The sequence below is a fragment of the Papaver somniferum genome, chromosome 10 (genome assembly GCF_003573695.1).
Source record: "Papaver somniferum cultivar HN1 chromosome 10, ASM357369v1, whole genome shotgun sequence".
Lineage (NCBI taxonomy): Eukaryota > Viridiplantae > Streptophyta > Magnoliopsida > Ranunculales > Papaveraceae > Papaver > Papaver somniferum.
Window position 1 is genome coordinate 143,168,261 of NC_039367.1, and position 11,756 is coordinate 143,180,016.

At 36.7% G+C, this 11,756-nt stretch overlaps 2 protein-coding genes and 1 pseudogene across 2 annotated transcripts; 1 reads left to right on the top strand and 2 right to left on the bottom strand.

Annotated features, from left to right (window-relative positions):
- On the bottom strand, nucleotides 1-2,578 carry LOC113317972 ((S)-tetrahydroprotoberberine N-methyltransferase-like). The gene is made up of 8 exons (XM_026566093.1): nucleotides 2,269-2,578; nucleotides 1,832-1,940; nucleotides 1,513-1,737; nucleotides 1,259-1,358; nucleotides 1,035-1,145; nucleotides 848-937; nucleotides 703-761; nucleotides 1-439 (listed from the first exon to the last, which is right to left on the bottom strand). The coding sequence occupies exons 1-8, from the start codon at nucleotides 2,450-2,452 to the stop codon at nucleotides 241-243; spliced, it is 1,077 nt and encodes a 358-aa protein (XP_026421878.1). The 5' UTR covers nucleotides 2,453-2,578; the 3' UTR covers nucleotides 1-240.
- Nucleotides 2,579-8,124: 5,546 nt separating this feature from the next.
- LOC113316381 (F-box protein At3g07870-like) lies at nucleotides 8,125-9,069 on the top strand. The gene has a single exon (XM_026564573.1). It carries the CDS (start codon nucleotides 8,125-8,127, stop codon nucleotides 9,067-9,069), a length of 945 nt encoding a protein of 314 aa, XP_026420358.1.
- A 516-nt stretch (nucleotides 9,070-9,585) lies between these two features.
- LOC113317973 lies at nucleotides 9,586-11,756 on the bottom strand (annotated as a pseudogene).

The window sequence follows — 11,756 nt, forward strand, 5'->3', positions numbered from 1 at the left end:
AAAGGAAAATGCAAATTTGGTACAATTTTCTCACGATTGTTGATTTGACAAATCCGTTACATGATATAATTAAGAAAGGAGTTCTTCAAATATTGAATCCGAACAAAAAGAAAAAGCGAAGTAGAAATGCAGACAATAAAAACAAGCCAAACCCCTGTAATACAACCCACAACTATTGTTACTAGAAAATCACATTATCACACAGCTCTGGAAAACTCAATTGGCATGGAAATTGCTTCACTACTTCTTCTTGAAAAGTAGCTGCGCAACCATCCACTCATCTCCATTGTTCATTGAGAATTGTTCATAGCCTCCCATACAGAATGTTCTAATGTGAGTAACGACTCCATTCACTGCTTCGTGGCTTCCTCCAAGTCCAGGTAATAGAATTTCTTTTGCAGCTTCCATATTTTTGTCTAGCGCCTTTCTCCAAATGTCTCTGCAGTCAAGAGGAATTTTTCTTTTAGAAGAGTCGAAATGATGCATTAGCTTATGAAAAGTTTGGTAAAGGGCATGCCCATTTCAGATATGGATTTAAGTACTGTGCTTCCTGATGGAGTTTTTTTCTATTACGTAGCCACTTTATAGTTTGGACAGATTCTTTTCTGTTGGTCTGTTTCATTGTTCTGGTTGCATCATGAACTGATATGAATTTATCCCATTAATTGGGTAGCTTCTTTTGGTGTCAGAAGTAATTCTTACACTGAACGAGCCATGTGCATTCCGTTGACAACCCAATGATCCACAACTGAAACATCATCCTGCATGTAGATATTATCCGCACATCATTAGAAACCCTACAACACCATGAAGTCTGAAAATTTAGTGGTTATTACTTGCGTTTTACCTGGAAATAGAGGAGACTATTAGCAGCTAGTATCGTTGCACAACCAGGGGGGAAGATGAAACCAGAGTACCAGTCATCCTCGTCGACGGCCTGTAAACAAGCCGAGCGTCAAAAAGGGGAATACCTCTATTAACTGAAAACCCCATTATAAACATGAATTTTTGTCATAAATTTATTAGAATCTGACCTCAAAAAAGTGAGCAAATGTTTTGTGGCAGATATGGTCCACAAAGAGAAGACTTTCTTTTGTCATCCAAGTTGATAGTTTCTTCATGAACAGCTGTAAATTTTTCATGTGCTGCAAACATGGAAAGAGAGATATTGAGCTTTTGCATGTCTTTCTGTTTTCTTTCTTTTTTATTAAATAGAAATATTGGGCCATAAGTCGCTTATGAGATTGATTTGGTATACCTCTATGGCTTCGATCATAAGTAGACGATCGTATGTCTTGTCAGATTCATACTGAGTAACATCTGCTAGTATGGCGTCGACGTTTGTCAACCCAAGCTTCCTATGGAAAGATATTATTCCCAATGAAATGATTAGTGTAATATAGGGTTACGGAGAATATAATCTTAAAGAGGCTGCTTTAAAAAGTTTAATTTTTTTCTTTTGAAATACTAGTCGTCTATGATTTACATTGTCATTCATTCATAGAAACTTACTCTGCTTGCTTGAGTAAGTAATTGACTTGTGCCTTTGAATTAGTGAGCCCTGTAACATGACAGTTCTTATATTTCTGAGCGATGTATAGAACTAGACCACCTTGACCACAACCAATGTCAAGAACAGTTTGTCCATCTTTGATTTGTGCTCGTTCGCAGTATAATTCATGTGCAGCTTCTTCTGCTTCGTCTATTGTTGCTGATTCATGTTTGAAGTAACACATACTGCATATTCATTGTTTTTAGACAATGAGAATTCTGAACGAAAACATAGTGCAGCACCGAAGTTATGAAAATGTTCTGTGATAGTGTGATGTACCTTTGCTTGACAGTTTTTCCAAAAACTGCCTCTAAGAATTCAGACGGTAATTCATAGGTTTCCTTGTTCATTGTCTCAATCTCTCCTGACATTTCCATCTTTTTCAAGGCTACACAGTAAAGTGAGTTAGTCAGTACTACACAAACTATAATCTTTCTCATACACCTATAACATGTCTACAAAACGCACTCTTGACTGTTTACATTTGAATATTGTCCTAATCATGTGCATGAATAAATGTCACTTGAACACACTTCAGATGCATGCCCATAGAATAGAAACAGTCAGTCACAGAAACAAGCGAAATGATGGTCACTGGACAGATCAACCTAAGTGATTGCTGATAGCTTGTGTCACTTGAACTAACATAAATTGTAGTTTTTAACTTTGTTTCAGGTAATGAGTTCTGTTAGAAAAAGGAAAGATAGAACTTATACATTTAATGAAGTCAAGGTTGAAGGAGAGTTGTTCTTGATGAGATGATTTATAACCCCATTGCAGACGTTTTTCGAATTGAAACTTAATCAGCTTCTTGAGTTCCTCATCTTTAATCTCTCCTTTCAACAATCTCCCTAGTGTTTCCCCTGCTGATTCCTTCTTCACTTCATCTATTGAACCCATAATGATACAGTCTATAGGCTAGTGAGGAAACTAAGTGGATTTCTCGGAAGACAAGACTAAAATGAAATGCAAGAGAGAATGTTGATAGTTGTGGTATGAGCAGGACTTGCTACATTGGATTTATAGAGATCAACTGCTTTTATCATCTTTGTCTCATTGTCAATAACTTTTCTGAAAGTGGGTATTCTTTTAATCATCTAAAATTATTATTGTTAACATCTTGTGTATGAGTTATCTTAAAGTCCAAGAACATTATTTTCATCTTTGAATTTGAACTTTTGCACATATACATTGATGGTCAAAGCATTCTTGAATTAAATGTAGATATGTCACCAATTAAGGTGTCGATGGTCGTCAACACTAGATACACTGATGATATGGGCAAGGTCTAGACAAATTTTAGAGTTTTTTTTAGTTTGGTAATTTATGCAAGTACCCTTTGGAGGCTAAATCGGCGCAATTGCGTACCTTGTCCATACCTGATTCTGCTCTCATTATCAAGACATGCTATTTGTTACCAAAATAGGTGTCAATGGGCAATATCTAGATGCTTGATGTTACTTGTCAATCATGATGGTTCTCTCATTTCACTAGTAGAAAAAATCTAGTGCACAATTGTCTTAGTTAGATTTTTTTCTTTCAAAAATGGAGTGAATTCTGTGGTGTGTAAAGTTTTAGCCCACGTGATGGCCGTGGGAAGAATAATGGAACATGATCCATTGTTGTAAAGCAAATTTTAGTCTGGGTAACCACCACCAATTGTCTCCTTCCTTTTTATCTCTTTCAACAACCACCATCACGGCTGTCCTCATTTTTTTTCTACAGGATTCTGTCGCCTTTCCGGTCATTATTCGCTGCCGGCAATCTGAGTACTTGTTTGTTCAACGCCAAGTTGATTCGGCCCTTTCATGAATTTGCAGCTATGACTTCTGTTCCCGACTAGACCGAACTCTTGCTGCTGTTTTGAATGCCAGAGTGGGTTCACTTTATAAGCCACGGATTTCACGTCTTTTTCCCACGCGACTACCCAATAATACCACACTACACCACAGAACCATAGATTAGTAATTTCTCTAGTCAAAGTCAAAGCAACTTTTGCTTGACTAGCTGTCCCACCTATTGCTGACTTCAGTAATCAAAACTCTCAGTTCATTTATCGGCAAACCCTTGAATCTAAGGACCTATAATGCCATTGGTTTAAGGACCGAAAATGGGGCGTGGCGGCTGATCACAGTCGCCGGACAAGTTAAGGTATGTTTAAAAAAATTATTAATAGTAATAGAGTATGATTTTGTTTAGAATTATTAATAGAATATGATTCATTTTGTCCAAATGCAGTGGTTAAGAACGCTTGTTTGTTTGCATCTTTTCATGATGGCAATGTTCATGTCACCTAGCTAATGGCAAAGACATCAATTTTTTCTTGATGGAGGAAGGTGGATTATATATTATCATTCTGATAATGACCATGATGGAGGTTAACGCAGCTCGCAGAAAAACAAATAGTCCCCTCGGTATCAAAAATGGATAACTTAGTTCAAATTTGCACGATTGTTAAGACAACGAGGACTGGGGTGCATTTTTTGAATTTCTTTTACAATTATACCCTTATATATTACTAGTAAAACTTAGAAATGATTTATCTCTCAAACTATGTCTATAAATATTGGTACATTTTATATGGTTGAAAAATATGTTAAAACGATATATAAATATGGGTATTAAATTAAACATATTTCTTATACTAACAATCAAATAAAATAATAATTTTTAGAAACATGCTCTTATTTAATAATATATATCCCTAAATACTATTATTGGAACATAATTTAAAAATGAATTGGTCATTTTTTTTAGGGACGGAGGGAGTTAGTTGCGAGAATAATTAGACTGATAGGAGAAAGTTCTTCCAATAAAAACAGCTGTGTTACCGGTTCTGTAAACAGAAAACGATCGTAATCGGACCAGAAAGGTAAGTGGTGCTGGTGGTGGTCATAATCTCTAATAAGACGTCAGTCTTTTAGTGCATATCTTCATAGTTAATTCATGTTGACCATGATGGTGTTATTGTTAACCACTTCCTAGTACTATTTAGGAATCCTAACATAAAAAAGATTAGACTGAGTTAGAGACTTAATGTGATCAGAATGAGGTGAAGATATACCAACTAAAGCGAAAACTAACCATGGAGAACATCATCTTTTAGAAAAAAAAGCAGCCGTTGGGTCTTATATTCATGTGCGCTCACTATGAAGTTTAAACAATGTGTAACTTTAGAAAAAGTTCAACTAATCTGCACTTTTGCTTGCTAAGGCCAAGCACTGTGATAAGAGATATCTCTTAGCTATCCTTGATTTGAAACATAGCCAAATGGGTCCAAAAGCCATCTCATTGCGGGAAAAGGCATCCCTTAGCTAAAAAAATTTGTTTCCGGTGCAAAACGGATACCGAGTGTTGGTTTAGTATAGAAAAGAGTTTTAATAAATTAAAGGGATTTTTACAAAAATAGATTTGTTTTTTTGTTACTTTTCAAATCTAGGCCACTTTTTTTATTTATTGCTAGACTAGGCAAGTTTTGACCAAGTGATGGATGGAAAGTTAGCACCGTTAGGTGTAACTAAAAAAACCTAAAAGTCCTTTGTATCACTGATTTAATGTTATATCATTGATTTAACTCAGTTAAATCAACATGAAAACTGTACAGTGGGCTTGGATATGCCATGTGGATTGCTTACGTGGGCTCGAATATGCCATGTGGACTGATTATGTGGGAATCATGTCACGGAAAAAATTTGTACATATCACCATTCACAGTTCCATTAGTTGGCCCAATCTCCTTCAATTCAAAATCAATTCATGTAAAACCGAATTTCAGATTCACACCAGAAATTCAACTAAGCTGAGCTGCCATTTTAGATTTCCATAAACTATTTGCAGCTCAGCTGCCACCAACTGCTCCTGCTCTCCACCTGATTCTACAGTTGAGAGCCCTCTCATTACCACCAGTTAATCGCACAAAGCTGCCAACTTTAGCAGAAACAACTGCTTGTCATGCTCTTAACTGTACCATCTTTTAAGCCTGTTTCAACAACAGCCAACCATCAACAGTCCCCAATGAAACAAAGAAATGCGCTCAAACACTGGCGAGCATTAGTAAGCCCAAGACACCAACAAAATCTTATTAATCTACCAGCCTGATCTCCAGACATTCCAATTAAGCAAGGACAAGACAAAGGTGTCCTTTCTAGTCAGTTTGGCATCAAATGTCTAATGTGAATTTACAACAATTCACACTTAGTGTCTGAAATGTTATATCTCATTTACTTAGAAATCTCCTCTAAAACAGTATTGCTATTCTTGCACAAGCCATACAGTCTAAACAACAAAATTTCAACTACAACAAAATATAATCGTTGTTTTTCACTAGTTGACTGGTCATGAAGACAGACTTTGAAAAAAAAAGTATCAACACAAATTTAGTATTTCTTTACCTTGGACACTTCAAGTGGGATACATATCATCCTTGTTTTGCGCCCGAACAAAGCTCAAGAGAAGCAACTCCTAGAATGGAAAACACATACAGTCTTCAATCTCTACCAGCTGCAACACCTCAACCAACTATCACCACATCAAATTCACTACCTTCAACATCCTTCACTACCTTCTACAGCCTTGTAATATCATCATTTCCGCAGCTTCAACTTCAGTTACAACCTTGCAATTACAGCTTGCCCTCAGCTCTTGTTAGTTCATCTCACCACGGCATCACTCCACTGCAAACCACCTACCAACTCAAGAACCCATCTGCTCATTCAACACCAATTACACATTTTGATCTGTTACTCACTTCATGCCTCACTGTCATGAGCTACAACCACCAACAATAGCTCAATACCACCTGTAATTCTAAGTACCAGCACCATCTGAGACTGCAACCATTCTTGCAGTGGAACCCCTGCATATCTCGACAGCAGCAACTCATACCCTGTGTTGTTCTTTCTCAAATGCAACTACCAGCACCAATTACCATCAGAACTCAGTCACACACAAACCAAAATCAAATCTAGGAGCAACACAATCTTCTTAATTCCTGCAATTTTCGGTTTCAATCTTCTGTGAAATTATACACAGCACCCATCTAGCCATCCAGGCCATCACGAACTGTGAATTAGTAGCTCCACCATCTTCTTCTTCTGATGCTGTAATTAATCCAACAAGAACCCCACCTGAATTCCCATCGAGCTCAAACCCATTCACCAGATGAGTCATACCCATCTCTATTCATCAACACAACTGCTGATTGCTTCATTACAAAGCTTCGATTTCTCACCCAGCAGCAGCAAAACCAACGGAAACCCTAACTCTGAATCACCACAGCTTAATCATTTCTTCTATTTCTGTTCGCATCTCTTGTTCACAGTTCAACCTTGCTCAATTCACCACCATTACCATCTCATAATCTCTACCAGTACCCATCTTCAAAACCTCTTCTTCTTGATAATTCGAGCACAACAGCAAATCACATCTCCGACCAATGGCATCTCCATCAGTTCATGTTGGTTTCTCTATTCAATCGCATCGATCTAATACTCAATTATAGAAGAAACCCGTCTCTGATTCTCCTCAGATTAGATCCAAACACCATCAATACTTTCTTCACAAACTGAACCTTAATCTACTTTTCTTCTCAATTTCTATCAAACCCTTTTTCTCGAATTCCCATGTTCAATCAATTTCAGAACCATCATTAATTTCTTCCTACAAATCTTTTCAGTGAAACCCTAATTTAATTCCAAATCCTCTCTTCACTAATTTGAGCAAAATAAAGAAAATGGAAGGAGAAGAAAACAAAGAAGAAGAAGATAAGAAGAAGAAGAATGAATGAGTAACTTCAGTTTATCTCGCCTGGTTTCAGATATTCATGTCGTCACTATCATGGTCGTTCAATTAATCCTCGAGATATCGTCTTAGTTAGATTAGGCTCTCAGATAGCAACACGTGGACATCTTATCTAGTGTGACTGACACACACGTGTGAAGGACATTTCAGTAATCTTACCACATGTATGAGATCTCCCTATATGATATTTTGGCGAGATATTGACAAGTCAACGCGATAAATTGACCGACATGGTTAAAGTGGATGGAATCCGTTTAACTTGCCTAGTTTTGCAAAAAATAAAAAAAATGGCCTAGAAATGAAAGTGAGGGTCCAGACCAGGCCTACTTCTGCATGTAATCCTAAATTAAAAACAGTGAGAAAGAGCAGAAACAGATATTGAATATCCGTTGAATATTGCACGGATACTCAGTTTCTGTAAAGTGGAGATTCCACAGAAACTCAGTTTCTGTTTGATTTCTCTACTGTAGGCTTTCGCTAAGTTATAGGACGCTAAATCGCTCACCATAGTGCTTGGCCTAACACAATGGATTTAACTGTCTTTTAAAATAAAATGCTTACCGAAAAGCAAAAAGCAATATCGTTGTTTAGCCCTGAAAAACGTTGTCAAAAAACTCGGAACACGTTTTGTTGAATTAGAAGTAGAACCGAACCAACTCATTTTCTCACTCTTATTTTTGTCTCCAAAAATAAACTCCGTTTCTCCTCCTTGGAACCGGAAAAGAGATTGTGATTCAATTCACTATTACACTTCTCTAATCAAAGATTTCATGATGGGAAGGTTCAACGATCTACCAAAAGGGATTACATTTGAAATTCTAACTCGATTACCAACGGAATCTGCTTTGGAGTGTAAATTGGTTTGCAAAATTTGGAGAGATCTTGTTAATCTTCCATCCTTCTCTGAATTGCACTTGAACCATCTTAATTCTGCTGATGATGATTCTGGTAAGTTGAATTTTATTATTATGAGTTCTGAACAAGGGCTTGCTGAATTTTATTACACTGAGTATGAAAATAATTGTGATGGCACACCCTTTATTAGACAAACAAGGATGAATTTAAACCTTCCATGTATGGATTATTGTTTTTCTGGTTCACATAGTGGTTTAATTTGCTTCGACACATGGGAGGATGATAATTGTATACCTGCTTATATTTGCAATCCAGTCACCAGAGAATGTATTATGCTTCCAAGATCTCAAGGAGATTACTGGTGGACTGGATTTGGTTACATTCATTCAACCAATGAGTACAAGGTTGTTAGCATATATGAGTCTGAGGGAGAATCAAATGTTGGGATTGTGCAGGTGTACACTGTTGGCAGTGGCACTGGATGGAGAAATGAAGGAACGGCGGATGTCAACATGGAATACGTTAGTAAATTTTCTGGTAGGTTTGTAAGTGGAGCTATTCATTGGGAAAACCACCACGCAGGAACCATTATTGCTTTCCATTTGAATGACGAAAAGTTCAGTGAACTTCCAGCACCACCTTGTTGGACACCAAATGCCCCACGTTCTAGTATTTGTTTAAGGGTTTTAGGTGATTTTCTATGTTCTATTTATTATCCCACTGACCGTAGTTCTGAAATATGGTTATTTAAGAAGAATAAAGATACTTGTAATGACCTGAGATGGCGTAAAGAGTTTAGTTTTGATAGTTATATATGGGGGGCATTTGGGTTTACGAAGAGCGGTAGGTTATTGTGCTATTAGGATGGCGGAATTCATAGTTGGGATCCAAAAGCATCAACTGCCAAAATGGATGTGAGTTTGGGCAAGTCTGTTTCTCAAGCAATGCTTCACAAGAATACCTTGGTTTCATTGAAAGTATTAGGAGAAAAGGATGTTAAAACGATGGAATCTGGTGAAAGAGCAAGTTCAAGCAAGGAGACAGAAAACAATGATAAACTGAAGAAGCCGCAGAATGAAGTAAGATCTCTAGGTACTTGTCTTTGTGGTTGCTGTTTGTCAAAACTGCCATAGTGCACAGAAGATTCTGTCTCAACACTAGACAAAAGGAAGACGCAAATGTTGGTACAATTTTCTCAACATGTTGCTTTGATAAATCCATTACATGAAAACATTAAGATTCTGATTCTTCAAACTTTAAATCCCAAGTAAAAGAATAAAATAGAGATGCAAACAACAAAAAACAAGCTAAACCGCTGAGATACAACCTACAGTCAGAGGATCACGTTATTACAGAACTTTGGAAAAATGCAGTTCTCATTACTTCTTCTTGAAAAGCAGCTGTGCAACCATCCATTCATCTCCGTATTCATTGAGAATTGTTCGTACCCTCCCATACAGAATGTTCTAATGTGACTGACGACTTCATTCACTGCTTTGTGGCTTCCTCCAAGTCCTGGAAATAGAATTTCTTTTGCAGCTTCCTTACTTTTGTCTAGTTTTTTTCTCCAAATATCTCTGCAGTCAATAGGAATTTGTCTTTTAAAAGAGTCAAAATGATGCATTGTAATGTTTGGTAAAGGGCATGCCCATTTCAGATATGGATATAAGTACTATGCTTCCCAATGGAGATTTTTTGTATTGAATTATTTTCCCATTAAATAGCCATTTTATAGTTTGAGTATATTCTTTTCTGTTGGTCTGTTTCATTGTTCTGGTTTTATCATAAACTGATTATTTATGCATTAAGCACCAAGGATGAATTCCTCCCATTAATTGGGTAGTTTTTTTTTTGGTGTCAGAAGTATTCTTACACTGATGAACGAGCCATGTGCACTCCATTGACAATCCAATGATCCACAACTGAAACATTATCCTGCATGTAGATATTATGTGCACATCATTTGAAACTCTGAAACAACATGAAGCTTTAACATTTAGTGGTTATTACTTGGGGTTTTACCTGGATATAGAGGAGACTATTAGCAGCTAGTATTTTTACACAACCTGGGGGAAGATGAAACCTGAGTACCAGTCATCCTCGTCGACTGCCTGTAAACAAGCCAAGTGTCAAAAGAGGATTATTAACTGAAAAACACACATTAGAAACTAACATGAATTTTCCTCATATATCTATTTAGACGAGTTAAGTATTTGACCTCAAAAAAGTGATTAAATGGTCCACAAAGAGAAGACTATCTTCTATCATCCGTGATAGTTTCTTCATAAACAGTTGTATGTTTTTTTCATGTGCTACAAACATGAAAATATAAGGATATTCAGCTTTCGCACGGGTCTTTCTTCTCTATATTAAAAAGAAAAATTTGGTGATAAATTGCTTATGAGAATGATTCAGTATACCTCTATGGCTTCAATCATAAGTAGACGATCGTATATCTTGTCAGATTCATATTGAGTAACATCTGCTAGTATGGCGTCGATGTTTGTCAACCCAAGCTTCCTATTGAAAGATATTATTCCATATGAAATAATTCGTGTAATGCAGAGTTGTTAGGGAGCATTTAATCTTAAAGAGGCTCCTTCAGAAAGTTATTTATATATATTCTTTTGAAATACTAGTCGTCTATGATTTACAATGTTGTTCACTCTTAGATACTCACTCTGCTTGCTTGAGTAAGTAATTGACTTGTGCCTTTGAATTAGTGAGCCCTGTAACATGACAGTTCTTATATTTCAGAGCAGTTTGTCCATCTTTGATTTGTGCTCTCTTGCAGTATAATTCATGTGAAGCTTCTTCTGCTTCGTCTATTGTTGCTGATTCATGCTTAACTAACATCCCACTGCATTCACTGTTTTAAGAAAATGAGAATTATGAAAGAAATCATAGCGGAAAGCGGAAAGTATGAAAATGTTTTGTGGCTGTACCTTTGGTTGATAATTTTTTCCAAATACTGCTTCTAAGAATTCTGTTGGTAGTTCATAGGTTTCCTTGTTCATTGTCTCAATCTGCCCTGACATTTCCATCTTTTTCAAGGCTATACAGTAAAATGAGTTAGTCAGTACAGCACAGACTCTAATCTTGCTCACACACCTATAACATGTCTGCATAACACACATTGACTGTTTACATTTGAATAGCATCCTACGCATGTGCATGAATAGATATATGTTGATTGAATGGAAATCATCAGTCTTAGAAACAAATGAAATCATGGTCACTGGACACATCAGCATGAGTGACTACTATTAGCTTCTGTCTCTTGAACTACATAAATTGCAGGTTTATATTTGAACAGCTTTCTCGGGTAGTTAATGAGTTCATTAGAGGGGAAGATAGAAATTATACATTTAATGAAGTCAAGGTTGAAGGAGAGTTGTTTTTGATGAGATGATCTATAACCCCATTGCAGACGTTTATCGAATTGAATCTTAAGTAGCTTCTTCAATTCTTCATCTTTAATCTCTCCTTACAACAATCTCCCTAGTGTTTCCCCTGCTGATTCCTTCTTCTCCTCATCTGTTGAACCCAT